Source organism: Sardina pilchardus, chromosome 2 (genome assembly GCF_963854185.1).
Source record: "Sardina pilchardus chromosome 2, fSarPil1.1, whole genome shotgun sequence".
Taxonomy (NCBI): Eukaryota; Metazoa; Chordata; class Actinopteri; order Clupeiformes; family Clupeidae; genus Sardina; species Sardina pilchardus.
This window is the reverse complement of record NC_084995.1, coordinates 11,124,672-11,139,671: the sequence shown is the minus strand read 5'-3', so window position 1 is coordinate 11,139,671 and position 15,000 is coordinate 11,124,672. Positions and strand designations below refer to the sequence as shown.

At 44.4% G+C, this 15,000-nt stretch overlaps 2 protein-coding genes across 2 annotated transcripts in view; one reads left to right on the top strand and one right to left on the bottom strand.

The window, feature by feature from the left end:
* The window catches only part of LOC134062828 (cullin-3-B-like), a 17,260-nt gene extending 12,338 nt beyond the window's left edge, over positions 1-4,922 (bottom strand). Inside the window, exons 1-2 of the mRNA XM_062518825.1 lie at positions 4,649-4,922; positions 365-562 (exon numbers count right to left, since the gene is read on the bottom strand). Of these exons, the coding sequence (XP_062374809.1) occupies positions 365-562; positions 4,649-4,723 (273 nt within the window). The 5' untranslated portion in view covers positions 4,724-4,922. The remainder of the gene's footprint in view (positions 1-364; positions 563-4,648) is intronic.
* A 9,267-nt stretch (positions 4,923-14,189) lies between these two features.
* mbnl1 (muscleblind-like splicing regulator 1) overlaps positions 14,190-15,000 on the top strand; it is a 53,468-nt gene continuing 52,657 nt past the window's right edge. The window contains exon 1 of the mRNA XM_062518789.1: positions 14,190-14,258. The gene's annotated coding sequence lies outside the window, so the exon portion shown is untranslated. The remainder of the gene's footprint in view (positions 14,259-15,000) is intronic.

Below are 15,000 nucleotides of genomic sequence, written 5' to 3'. Positions count from 1 at the left end.
GTCTTACTCATGACGTTAAATTAGCTAATCAATTTTGCCTAGTTAATACATTAGCTTAGACTTAAGACTACACGTTGTTCATCATTCTAATGAAGGACCTGTGTGTGTGTGTGTGTGTGTGTGTGTGTGTGTGTGTGTGTGTGTGTGTGTGTGTGTGTGTGTGCTTCAGTGTGCTGTTAGGCCCAACACTCCTGGAGGGGAGAGAAATGCAGTTCCACCTGACTGAACACAAAGGCCTAACTACACTTAACCAGTGCTGGATATGTTTACTATGTCAACAACCTCTTGCTTGCTAACTGTCTTGCTTTTCTCTCCCCCACATTGAGCTTTGAGATAAAAGCTGCTGTAAGAGAGAGGGCCCTACTTTGTTGATGAGGTGCTCGGTGACGACCTCTCGCAGTCCCGTGTACAGCTTCTCGCCGTGCTTGTGAAGCACCATAGTGTAGGCGTTGCGGTACAGCTCCTCGAAGCTCAGGCCGCTGTTGTTCTTCCTCTGGATCTCCTGGATGGCATTCTTCAGAAGGTCCCAGATGTTGTTCACATACTTCTCATCCATTGTCATCTGCACACACGAGAGGAACACGAGATATCAAATCATGTGGTAACACGTGGCCATCGTTCTTTATTTATTCACATACTAAATGAAAGTTCAACCATGTGGTCAGTGATGTGATGCTACAGAAGAGTGTTTGTCGACAAAAACGACAAAGTCATTTCTACACTTAGACTACATCGAATTCCTCTAAGATACTACACAATGTTTACCTCTTCCTACTCTATTCATTTATGGCATTTGGCTCTTAAAAAAGATAATCATGTACCAAGGCATAGTCAGGTACATAAACAAACACTTGGAACAGTTGGAAGATTATATTGTCATATTTAAAAAAAAAAAAAAAAAAAACATTATTTGTACATCAAGGACCTTCTCTGATTACTGTTAATTGCAAACCATTAATAACACTTCCATGTGTCAAAACCAAATAAATTAACCAGGAAAGAAAACAATAACCTCCTTCACTGTGAAGCGCCTAAGATGGTGACACCATCTTCCAATAATCTAGTGTCAGCAGTGCAGGTAAGTTCAGATGAAAGACGTGCTCATGCCACCACGATCACGTCATCATGACAATGCTAAAAATGCATCGTCTACGTCTAGTACTTCTCTGGAAGATCTGTAACATGCCACTGTAATCTCCAGATCGTTATGTCAAACAACCATTCCAGAGTTCCATGGAAAGAGCATTGTTACGAACCAAAGCACAGCCAGGATGTGGACTGCCCTAGTTGACTCCAGTGTGCCACCGCAAAACAGCTTGTTCAAGAGAGACGGGCACACTTCAGTCTTCTGAAGTGCAAAGGCTATGAAGGGCCAACATGCACAAAGGCACAGAGTATACAAGTGATAGCCTACTTTCAATTCAGTTGATAGCAAATCACTGTGGCACTGGTCTATTTATAAAGGAGAGCCTAATCTCGGCATCTCTGCCTGTGCACAGGTTAATGCACCACTTCAAAATATAACATTGTAATGGCTTCTGCACTCCCTCCCTCTCAAAGGCAGTTGTAGCCTGCTCAGATGAATAGACTATAGTGTAGCATATATTATATAGGCCTAAGGCAAACATAAGGTTTAACAAGCCACATATTGTGCATACCATTTAGTCTATAGTAAGTAAATGCATAATTATTTCATAAAAGCAAGGGTACTTCCATTCCTCCATATTCTCCAACAATTGCCGGCAAGTTATGGACTTTTTAATTAGCCTGCTCAGTCATTTAACTTTGTATAATGTATAACCAACCATTAAACTTTGTACTTCCAAATCACAATAGACTGATGTGGCAGCACAGTTGCTTTCAGGAGAGGATCAATGTCACAGAGTACACTACATTACATTTCTACACTACATTATAGACTTAATCACTCAGTCTGCAGCTGTTCATTTCAACAATTTGCATTCTGTTCAATGGCCTGTTATTGTACTCCTCCTGTTGGGTTTAGCTGTTGATCAGGTTTGACTGTTATCGTACAACAGACTGGCTTTATCAGGGAATCAGATGAGAGAAGGCTCAAGCTCTGACGTACTCCGGTATGTCTAGACAACTAACATACATCCAAACAGTGATCAAAGTCTGAGTTTGAAAGAGGTTCAACAATCCGTACATTTAAAAACATTTAATAGGCCATATTAATGTACCAATCACAATATACAGCCAACCACCTGAGCACGGGTCTCTTCACCTGAATACCATATATTAACATCATAACAGTATTGGGCTAGCCATCACATAAGCAACAACTTCCATGTGTGCTGATGATGGTGATCCAGCACATCAGACAGCATAGAGAGCAGGGGACAGGGGACAGGGGACGAGGGGAGCAACGGTCATTTTTGATCAAACTTGTTCATTCATGACAAGAGCTAGTGGCACACTCACTGAGCGCATGCAGACAGATAATATTCTTTCTTTCTTTCTTTCATTCTTTCCTGAGACAGAAACCCGTTGAGCTAGAACCTCCCCTGCAGCAACACACACACGCACATGAGCGCAAACACAGAGAGACGAACCCAGAGACATACTGGAAAGGCCACTTGTGGAAAAGCCCCGGCAGGCAGAGTGGCAGGCACACAGACAGGCAGGCAGACACACAGGCAGTCAGGCACACAAACAGGCAGGCAGGCAGACAGGCAGGCAGGCAGACACACAGACAGGCAGACATACAGACAGGCAGACACATAGACAGGCAGGCACACAGACAGGCAGACATACAGACAGGTAGGCACACAGACAGGCAGGCGCACAGACAGGCAGGCGCACAGGCAGGCAGACATACAGACAGGTAGGCACATAGACAGGCAGGCGCACAGGCAGGCAGGCAGGCAGGCTGTGGGGCTCTGAACTCAGGCTTGCAAAGCTCTGATTAAGATGCCACGTGCCACTAGCAGCGGTCACAGCAGGCACTGAGAGTCACCATGACTTGGTTTCAGCCATGGGCATTACAAAGATGGCCACAGAGCAGTAAGACTTGACTATAAGGACCTTCATTCCGGTGTGTGTGAATGTGGATCATCAGCTTTTCATGCTGTTTGTGCTCACATGTGTAAACACAAACAACAGAGAGAGACAACAGTAGGGCCTGGGGCTGAACGGTGATGTCAGCCTTGTGCCCAAAGCACTCTTCTCACAAGCATGCTGTGATAGGGATCGTGTCTCTACAGGCTTTCTAGAAACTGCTGAGATGAAGATCTGTTTCACTGCAACCAACAAGTAGGTTCGATTAAAGCAATTGTAGATTATTTCAAAGCTATCTTTATCTAAATCTTCAAATGAATCCAAACCTTTGGTTCAAGACGGCTAAGGGAGGCCAGGTGAACTGCAAGACTTTTCTATTGTGTGATGTAAACAACACAGAGTAAACAAAGGGCACAGTCCAAGTGCCCACTTGGCTTGAACAGAAACAACAAAGTAACACAAACAAGATCAGATCTTGGGGGATATAGCCTACTTGCTTTGGACACCAATCCTCCAACACCCTAAAAAATGTATTTGATAGCAGATCGCTGTCTGATCCAGTACATCAGAAGATACACACAATGTGACAAAGTGGACTTCAAGAAACAGAGAACTGCCATTACATGACACCCAGACTTCGCAATACTCGGCCTGTTTCTACATGGCAAGGCATATTAGTTGTTTAATTTCTAAAACAGCACTACTACTTCAACATTTCTATTGGTTTTAACAAACGAACTTAGGACAAAGTGGAAATCGTAGTAATTGTGCTGGCTGACATAACATTGTTCGGAGGCTAACTTGTCAACCGATACAGCTGGCAACATCTGCAGTAGCAGCTAGCCATTCAAAAAATTAATTGAGTAGCCTTACATTGGCTAGCTAGAAATCTGACATTAGGTGAGCACAATCAGCAGCGTTAAAACCCGCAAATAAAGTACCCCTGTCAACTCACTAACACAAGAAAGATAAAGAAGTTCGCTTGTTGGTCGACAAGCAGTTCAACTAGCCACTGCTACCAGGAAGCATGACTCGGTGCATGATTCATTCTGGGCTCGATGAGCTAGCTAAACCAACCCTCTAAAGTCTGGTTGCTTTACGTCTCCAGTATTATCTTCTGACGACCTAACAGTCAGAATCTCCAGAGACTACTGTACCAGTCCATAGGTAACTTTAGCTAGGTAAGTTAACGTTAACGTTTCCTGACGAGGCAGTAAACAAATGCAACTTCAGTGAACTCAATTTGCTAGCTCATGCTAGTTCAGCTGTTTATACCAGCTGCTGCTACACAAATCCAGTTAAGGGACGGTTAGATCAGGGAAAATTAAGCTGTATGACACTAGTCTTTTTCATGGCAGCCCTGAAAACTTGTTAACCTATCAGCTGACACTTCACAGTCTCCTGGCTGGTTTTATTTTTATTCAATCAAATAGGCAAACTAGCCAGCTAGCTTGCTAGCAGTCGCCTCCATCACCAAACAATCAACAGAGCTAGTTAGCTGTCCCAGTTAGCTTACTGCATACAAATGTGTTTACGGCTCTTCTGACCATTATTAAAACAATGACATGAAATCCCCAAAGCCTGTCTCATCTGTCATCACCACAAATCAGTGGTTCGGGCCACTACTCACAGGAAAGGCTCGTATCCTCATCTTGGTGGAGTCCTTAGGTTTGGTGGGTTTGGCCAGGTTGGACATGTTGGACATGTTAGTTAGTGCGCCGTCCCTGTTTAATCATGAAAGCCTATTTGGGCTAGAAAAAGGGCATAAGAAAAACGCGAACAACAATCCCCCAAGACCAATGTCTGGGGGCTCTCTTTATCACACACTCTCTACGTTGTGGAGTTGTTACACCTCCAGCCGCCGGCAGTCTGCTAAACCAGTCCACAGTGATGGCGGACCAGCAGTTCTCAGAACGCAGCGGTCTCCTGATAATCACGCGAGATCAGCTATGGTTGTGAGTGTGAGAGAAAGAGGAACAAAATAGACAGACAGAGAGGGGTTCAAATAAGTAGTTAGTGGCAATTTTGTTATGCCCAAAATCTTGTCCGCGGTTTTGTGGGCAAATGATCAACTTCTGAGTTGATTTGAATTGCTTGCTATGCAGCAATAAATGATTTGATTGATTATCCAGCCACCTGATGATGCAGACCTATGAGTTCCAAAGATGTGTGACATTTGTGTTAGTCTGACCTGGTGGACAACAAGAGAAAACTAAACTGCAGGCTAGTGTTATGAGAGCAGTTTTGCAGCCCCACAGAAGTTGACTGCAGGTCAGTTTGGATGGACTTGGTGAATAAACCTATATATTTGAGGGATGAGTAACAGTAGTAGTAGGCTAGGATGAGAAGTGTCAGGGTGGTTGCTGTCTTTTGAGTCTTTAGAGACAGTCAGCTATCTAACAGAGAGCAATCACCAAAAGTTGACCATGCAAACCAGCTTTCAAGTTCAAGCTCAAGTAAGTTCAAGTAGTTTATTCATTTGTCATGTACTCACAAAAGGAATTATAAGCAATGAAAGTCTTTTGCTGAAGAGATAGCTCAATTTTAAAGAATAAATTAGTTTAAAGTAGTGGGGAAATGGTGTGTGTGTGTGTGTGTGTGTGTGTGTGTGTGTGTGTGTGTGTGTGTGTGTGTGTGTGTGTGTGTGTGTGTGTGTGTGCGTGTGTGCGCACACACGCATGGGGGAGAAGACAGTCATCACTTCCTGATCACCAAGTAGGCGTATGTATGTGTAAGTTGGCAATAATTTGTTGTTCACTATTTTTTTGTGTGTGATTAGTGTTAACAAATCCTAATTCGTATTCTCTTCAAAGTCAGAGCACATAGGCACATAGGCCTAAAGCTTTTCCACTTTTTCAAGATCAACAATTATTGTTATATTTTAATTCTGAAGGAGCAGTGCTGCAAGGCCTCTATGTTTTGATGTAGGCTACGTTTTTAAGGATATGATGTAGAAAGAAAGAGACTGCCAAATCTCATGACCATATGGCTTAGCATGAGCATCAGTGTAGTTTTAAGATGTTTGCTACAATATGTCTTAGTCAGAATCAAATCAAATCAAATCAAATCAGGCTTATGAATAGTTAGATGTCAGAATAGTTTCTTTGTGAGAATGGTCAGAATTTACAGAAATGGGACAACAGTAGAAGAACAGTTAGAAAATGGAATATATTAAAATGTTGCTCATTATTAGATTTGTATCTCCTTTTTGTAGTCATATGTCTTCCTAATTTAGCAGACTGTAAATCACTGTCATAACATTAATAACCAGAAGATGGCGGTATGGCTCACACTCTTTTCTCCCATCTTCCACTGTGACACCATCTACTCCAAGGGGTTCGAGTTCAGGTCATATGATATATATTACTTGGCTGAGGTGTTTGTCTATTTTAAACATTTCCCTCTTTTAACTTAGTTACAGCTAGCAAATTGAAATTTAATTATCTGATATTGCAGAAATAATCCCAAATACATTTTCCTAACAGTGTCACTGCACCAGAAATGCATATGGTCATGAACCAGCACATTGCAGAACAGTGATACAACAGAAACAACAAATAGCTGATTTGCAAAAAAAAAAGAAAAGAAGAAAATCACTGATGGCACAGTGCATTTCAGAGCAGATGGAAACAACAACAGGGTCATAAGGATGACATGGGGATGGGGTGACTAGATACAGTACGGCCTTCCATTTTAATTATGACACGCCAGAGAGAGCGGCACCGCCAGTGAACACTAGATAAGAGAGAAGTGAACCTTCTAGAAATGTACAGAGCAGCTGTCTCTTCAATCTGATATGTCTTGGCTGGGGGGTGTTTCGGTCCAGCATCAAGATGCCTCCACTTGCTTGTCAGTTCCCAGATATTTTTAGAGGAGAAGGGTCATCATCATAGCTATAGTTGTTTACGTAAACGGCTAGGTAACCACATCCATCTGCATAGTGCATTTGCAAAGTTAGATGGCTGCAAAAAAAACACTGAGATGGTGTTGAGACACTCACTGTCTGCACCCAACATGTTTACCATCGCAACACTTTAGAGAATCAGTGGCAGATATGATAGCCTCATTGCTACCCATTAGGTACTAACAAGAAGGGCAGAATTCAATATTGCTAATAAAACCTATAAATAGTATTTTAAGTGTCTTGGCAGTGTGCCAAACTGCTGAGGTTACAAGGAAATAAACCAAGCCTGGCAGTCTGAGATCAATTTCTACATCTCATGTTACCTTGGACCTTTGGTTTGATTTTATCCCTTTAGGCAAGTTTCCTTGCATCGCACAGCACAGAATGCATAGGCCTACCCGATATGTTTTATGTCAAATATGTTTGTATACCACTCTTGCCAAAGAGACAGTAGCAAATCAGACAAAATTATCTGGCTGGAGACCGGGTATTTTTTTATTTTTTTTAAAAAGTAAATCAGATAAATTCAATGAATACCAGTCACATCTGACATGTTTTTGTTATTGTGTAATATTTCTGTGCCAATCCCTTCGAGAAAATCCGAATGTATAAAGGTTTATGTTTTGTACACAAGTCACTCCTCCCTTACATATATGTTTATATCTTTATTGCCATAGAAATTGTACAGTAATGTACAAAGCAGTCTTCAGCACTGTTGCTTTGTGTTTCAAAGCCACACAATACCCAGAGTCCAGAGCCTGGAGATTTTGGCCAACATGGAGAACAATTCGATGTACAGTATGTGTTACCTGCGTTACACATACCTAGACTGTGAATATGTTCTACAGACCTATACTTAAAAAAATACCCTTCAGTCCCTTCAAAGCTAAAGTCCCCACAGTTATATCTACCTTAACCCTATCATGTAGCTCTGATGTATGTAGCACGGCCTTGCAGCATTCCTCTACATCATTTCCCCCTTGGTCGCTCACTGTTATACTTTGCGCTATAATCACACACTTCCCCCGTGCAAATGTAAATGTAAAATGTATGTGGGTGCATTATCACCTTAACGATTTTGTGATATAGGCCTACCTCAAGTGATGTTGCATGTATGAAATACAGGGCGTATGTCTTTGAAAAAGGCCAAGCTTCGCATAGGATGAATCATGGCAAATGTTACGTCAATATATGCTGCTGCTGCTGCTGCTGCTGCCGTTAAATCACACACACTTTTTCTGATACATCCATTTGAAGTAATCGTTAAAAGCAAAGTAGTTGTTTTCTTCTTCCTCCCAATGAGCTTGTGTTCTACAGTATGCTCTGCTTTACCATGGTTCTGTTTACAGAAGAGAGCAAATACTCGCTTCCTCTTCATGATGTCATGCAAATCATTTTCAATTCTAACATCAGGACGACATCTTTGTTCCCAACAAAAGTCTAATTTTAGCTGATTTCTCACCTACATCACTGCACCGCTGCTTCTCCTGCTTGTTGCCAGTGGCGACACTGACTGAATCAGAATGCATTTATCATTTATTACTTTTTTTGTCCTTCAGAAAAGTGCTTTTGTTTTTCGAAAACCTCTTTCCCAATTATCGACTTATCATTGTTGAATGTCTTTCTGTTCTTTTTTTCCAGAAGCGTTGGGACCGTCATCTACAGACTGGAGGCCAATTAGAGTTGAGTTTCTCTTAAGTCTCATCGCACTAACGGACTGTTCTTTCTCACACACAGTCTCTCTCTCTCTCTCTCTCTCTCTCTCTCTCTCTCTGTCTCTCTCTCTCTCTCTCTGGCTGTAAGTGTGTGTGTGTCTCTGTGTCTGTGTGTATCTGAATGTGTTAGTGGGGTTGCACACATCATGCCTCGCATACCAGAGCCATTCATTATTCCAGGGTGATGATATGGATGATGCCAGAGTTGTGAAAGGCTTGTCGACGGATGGATCACCGCCACCCGCAGGTTAAACTCACTCTCTCCCTCTGGCTGGCAGACTGTGGGCAGCCAGACTCCAGCCAGACCAGGGCCGGACCTGTCCATCACTCGGCTCCTATCTGGAGGAGTGTGAGAGGGAGGGGTATTTATAGCACCACTTGTCTACTCTGGACATCTGCTTCTTTCTCCTTATAACCTTTGCTGACCACATTTGTTTTCCTTTTATATTCATCCCCCCATCCACCCTCTCTTCCTCTCCTCCCCCACCCCTGTCACTCTTTCTCTCTTTGCTCTCTCTCACTCTCTCAGCACAGGAATCCAATAATGAGATAATGTTGCTTCTCGAGAAATGGTTTGTTGACTTTGCCGCAAGGCTTTGAGTTTTTGGGTGGGGCCCCCTCAAGGTTATTTGTGGACGATGGTGTTAAGTGATTGGCTGAGAGCACGTAGAATAATATCTGGCCCCCGCGGGCAGACTTGTTTGGCTGTCTCCACGGAGCTCAGTTATGGCTGAGCGTTTCGGAGTGGGTGGAACGTCCGACTCCAAATGGCCTCTTAGTCTGGAGTGGTTCGGTGCCAGATCGGTTCCACCATCAGCTGCTTCATGGTTCTGCCATCCTTCTAGAATATTCCGGCAAATGATCAAATCGAGTCCATTCCTGGTGGCGTTATTATGTTGTAGACATAGTTGAGCTTATCTTCGGCATTGTGTTGTTGAGCACCTTGAGTAAATACCTCTGGATGTGAAAGCGTCTATCAGTAATTATGTCAACGCTTAAGACTGATTATGGGTGTGTTGACAGAGTTGTACGTGCGTTTGGGAGTGACATTGGTTGGCATTCATTTGGAGTTGTTTCTCCTTGTGTCTACAGAACTTCTGAACAGTAGCCAATGTGTTGCCGCATGCTCTGAATAGTTTTCACCACATTCTTCCATTGTCTCTACAATCTCCATATGGTTTTGTTTGCTCTTACTTGATTCCATCTGTTGGCGTTCTTTGCCATTAAAGGAGCAGTCTGAGTTTTTTGTTGTGTAAAGTTGAAACGCCTCTGGACCTACAAGAAAAACTGAATTAGAAGGATGATATCAGACCATGGTTATTTTTGTCCCTGTTTCTGTTTTGCTGGAGGTGTTACTTACAGTATGCACTTGTTGCCAGTGTAAGGAGGCGCATGCATGCAAAACAGATAGTGGGTACAGTAGGCACACTGATATTGTTACGACACTGTTTGCTCCTCTTGCCTTCAATGGAGATATCATCACCAGGTCCAGAAGTATTTCCATTTGCTGTCAACAACTGCTTACTCTCCTCCTCCTCCTCCTCCTCCTCCTCCTCCTACCCATGATGCTAAGTGGATCCACAGGTCGATTGATGCGCCATTACCTCCTGCACATGGCCGGGGCCGGTCTGGCGTGTGTCCCATTGACTCCCTCTGTGCTGGAGGACTCTAAGCGGCCTCTCTTTGCCACTATTGATGTTGCGCTCTATAGCCTCTCAGTGCTGGCCTTGCATGGCACCACCCTGTCCCGGAGCTGACTCGGGTGGAGGGCTGAAGCCGAGGCCGTGGGGGTGGGGGCGGGGGTATTGATGAGGCATTAACTCCCATAGGATTGGGGCGTGGTGCTATTAGTTCAGAGATAGAACTGATAAGGGCAGCTTAATTGTCTTTCCCAACATAGATAGACAGATGCATAGACACACTCATACAGAGAGAGAGACAAACACACGCACACACACATAGTTGCTCACACAGCACAGTATCCTCTTGTACAGTATTCACTAATATTTGTATTCATGAGAATTCATGAGGTGTGTGTGTGTGTGTGTGTGTACACGTGCATACGTGTGTGTGTGTGTGTGTGTGTGTGTGTGTGTGTGTGTGTGTGTGTGTGTGCGCGTACGTGTGTGTGTGTGCGCATACGTGTGCGTGTGTGTGTGTGTGTGTGTGTGTGTCTGCGTGTGTGTGTGTGTGTGTGTGACAGACAGACTTGCGTCACATCCAGGAACGGACTGTGTTTGGTGTCGTGTCTGTCTGGCTGTCTGACCGGGTGGGTGGGGGAGTTTGAGACTATACCACTGTGGATCTGCATAGGTGCCTCGAAGCATGAATGGACCAAAGGAGTACAGACCATTGCGTTTACATCAGAGGGGTGTTTGTCTTGGCCGGCAAGCTGAGCATGGATAATAGGCTTAGCACCAGAAGAATAAGGGGGCTGGGTGTGGGTCTGTGTGTGGATCTGTGTGTGGGGCGGGAGACCCCTAAGATGGCGTGGACGGGGGACCCGAGAGCTGGACCATTAGGCGCGTGGTCCCAGCCTCTCGCCGTGTCTAATCCTGCTTCTTATTTTCCCGTGGATTTCAACAGTAATCAAATGCCAGTGAAACAGGAGCCTAATGCGCTCCGATCCGCCATAATCCAATTATTTGCCTACCCCTGGAGCCGTCTCCCAGCAGGAACAATCGCCATGCGCCGCCCATGCTAATTTACAATTATTCAAATGAGACCACCGGCCGGTAAACTCAACTGTCACATCACTGAGCACTGAACACTGAACGCTGCTGCTGCTGCTGCTGCTGCTGCCGCAGTCAGAGAGAGAAGATTGATCAATCGAAAGTCTCCTCCTTCACACCGTGATGACAGAGATATGAAAGAGTGACGTGATGTTGCTGCAAACGTAATGATTACGCGTGTGGTACCCACAACAGCCCAGCACCCCCCCCCTCCCTGTATGAAAGACTCTAATGATATTGTGGCAGAAGTTGTGCTGCAGTCATGATTCTTTTATTAGGAGCACATCGCGAGTGTCAACAAACCGTCTATCCCTGCCATGGCTGTGGGAGTGTCTGTCACTTTGCCAAACTCTGGTGATAAAGTGCTATTGTGGTGGTTAGGGTGCAATAGCATGCTGATGGATATAGATGTCTTCAGACGCTTTAAATCACTAGAATGGAATGCACAATAACGCCTCTTCTCCAGGAGACTTGAGTTACTGCCGTAATGATGTTACTGTCATGAAAAGACTGAAAGTTAGATTTATATTATTTATATCATAATTAAATATTCTATATTACATTTATATTCTACTTTTACTACCGGGAGCGATAACTGATTTGGTTGTGTATCCAGCTGGTATGAGATCAATTTTATCACTTTATCTCTGGTGAATTATTTCTAGTAAAGAATTCAAGATATTAAAAGTTGTTTTTTAGTACATTGAAAATACTGTTCATGACTTTTCCAATTCCTTTTTTATTTAGTTTCCATTAGTTGTTAATGCATCTTTATTTTATATCTGTATGTGTGCTATGATTGCTAATTAGCTCACTTAAAAGGGTAGGGCTGCATTTGTTTAAAATATATATATATATATTTGCTAACCGTTTGATAGATTGCAAAGAAGCAATCTATCAAACATGCTCTTTTAATAAACAAGTCTTAGTGCCGACTCATGTATTTTCATACAAGACTGGGGTATTTTGTGTGCAAGTGTGATGACTGCTTTATCAATCTCTCCCTTTTCCTTTCTCTCCCTCTCTCCTCTCTCTCTCTCTCTTCCCTCTCTCTCTTTCTCTCTCTCTCTCTCTGTCTTGTTATTCCGTCTTGTCCTTGGCCCAGAGGAGGAGGAGGAGGAGGAGGAGAGGGAGGAATGCGTCAGGCCGGTGCGGGGACTGCAGCGTCAGGGGAGCCTAAATAAGGGATGGACTCCTGACTCCTGGCTCACGGAGGGCGGACGCCGTGCAGAGCGAGCAGGGGCTCCAGGGACTGACTTGGGTACGTGTCTGTCCCCCCCCTCCTCTCTTTCACTCGCCCTCCCTCTATCCACCCACTTTCTCTCTCTCTCTCTCTCTCTCTCTCTCTCTCACTCTCTCTCTTTCTCTGTCTTGGCCTTTAACAGAATTCTTTCTCTTCTTTCTCTCTTTCTCTCTACATCGCTCTGTGATCTCTACTCTACTCTGTGGTAGTGTTTCAGCAATAGGACTATTTCAGCCAGGCCTCCTCTCTCTACACACACACACACGCACACACACACACACACACACACACACACACACTGGCTTGTGTGTTGCCTCAGACGGAGCTGGCCAAGACAGGAAGGATTAAGTCTGATCCAAGAGGCGCTGGAGCGCTGGACTGCTGTGCTGTGCTGTGCTGTGGTGTGGTGTAGTGTGCTGTGCTGTGCTGTGCTGTGCTGTGCTGTGCTGTGCTGTCCTGTGCTGTGCTGTGCTGTGCTGTGCTGTGCTGTCCTGTCCTGTCCTGTCCTGTCCTGTCCTGTCCTGTCCTGTCCTGTCCTGTGCTGTGCTGTGCTGTGCTGTGCTGTGCTGTGCTGTGCTGTGCTGTGCTGTGCTGTGCTGTGCTGTGCTGTGCTGTGGCTTTAGAGTTCAGTGAGGAGAAGCTCCACAGATGTGTACCTGAGGGGCTGAACAGACCAGCAGCAAGCAAGCATTGTTTTTCAGACTCCGATTTCCCTGCTCTCACAAATCCACCATTCACCGCGGTGAGTACATGACATGGTGATTCAGTGAGAGAAACATCTCTGACGTGTCTCCTGTTCCTCCACTCCCCGTTTTCAACTCTCCCTGTCATGCTCTTCTTCACCTTTTTTTTTTTTTTTTTTTAAAAAAGGGTTGTCGTTGAGACACTCGTGTCAGTTTAGTCAGGAAGGTAAGAAGAGGAACTTTGCTAAATTATGTGGAAACACAGTGATAACACACCGGGTTTAAAGAGAAGTCAGATAACCGTACATCCCACACACACACATGCACACCTGCATGCCTGCGCGCGCCACACACACACACACACACACACACACACACACACACACACACACACACGTGTACACCCTCATGCAGTGCTCTCCTCAGAGACACACCCTACTTCCTGTTTTGTGAGCGCGCTCTTTATCTGAACAGTTGCATTCTGGTTAAAGGTCGGCCCCACTTCCTCTTTCTTACACAGGAGAAGAGAAGCAGCTGTGTGTGTGTATGTTTGTGTGTGTGTGTGTGTGTGTGTTGGTAGTGAGGGGGAGGGGGTGTCATACTTCTCTTATAATTTTTTTCTTCAATGAGCATGCTCACACAAATGAAATGTGTGAATTTTAAACACATTTTAATCTCTCCTTTCCTCTGTTACACACCCATGCACATACACACACACAATGTGCTATCATTGCTATCACACGGTCATTGCTTGCTTGTGATTCAGATCTTACCAGGCAGAAGGTGCTATTGAGACACACAGAGAGAGAGAGAGAGAGAGAAAGGGTGAGAGAGGAAGGAAGGAAGGAAGGGGTTATCAACCCAGAATGCAGTGCTGCTCTGAGCGTTGCTGTGCCGATGATGACCTGTGTGTGAGCCTCCCGTGTGGTTCCAGTGGCACGTCAGCATACCAGACCGCCACAGGTAAGAGCCAGCACCGCTCAGCACAGCACCATCACAACACACTGCACACTGCAGCACTCTCCTAGCACAGCACTGACTCCTGACTCCTGTATTCTCCTAGTACTGTGTCTCGGAGCATTAAGCCATCCAGGACTCAGCATCTCTCTCTCTCTCTCTCTCTCTCTCTCTCTCTCTTTCTCTCTCTCTCTCTCTCTCTGTTTAGTAGTGAGTCAACTTTTAGAGACGTATTGAAATTCACTTGTTACTGTGGCTGTGAGTGTCCTTTCATTTCTTTTGTGGGTTTTTTTCAGTTGAAACTGGGTGTTAAACTATTGTGTGTGTGTGTGTGTGTGTGTGTGTGTGTGTGTGTGTGTGTGTGTCCGTGCGTATATTTGTTTGTGTGTGTGCGTATATTTGTATGTGTGTGTGTGTGTGTGCGTATATTTGTATGTGTTTGTACGTGTGTTCTTGTTGGATGTTGATGTCTGTGGTGTGATTTATGCTGGCGTAGGCTGGGCTGTGTTCAGGGTGCTTGACTAAGAACAGGCGTTTACAGCTTTATTTGTGTTGAATTGCAGTGTCACAGTTGTACTCCAGGTTAACTTTGCACCCATATGGGATATTAATGTATTATAGAAGCTTGGGCACAAAGAATGTTCATCAGACAGACAGATGTTCATAGCTGGGCATACATTTGGGTTTGGAAGTCAGGATCCTGTTTCTAGTTGTTGTATATTCATATGAATGAAACACCTGAACAATT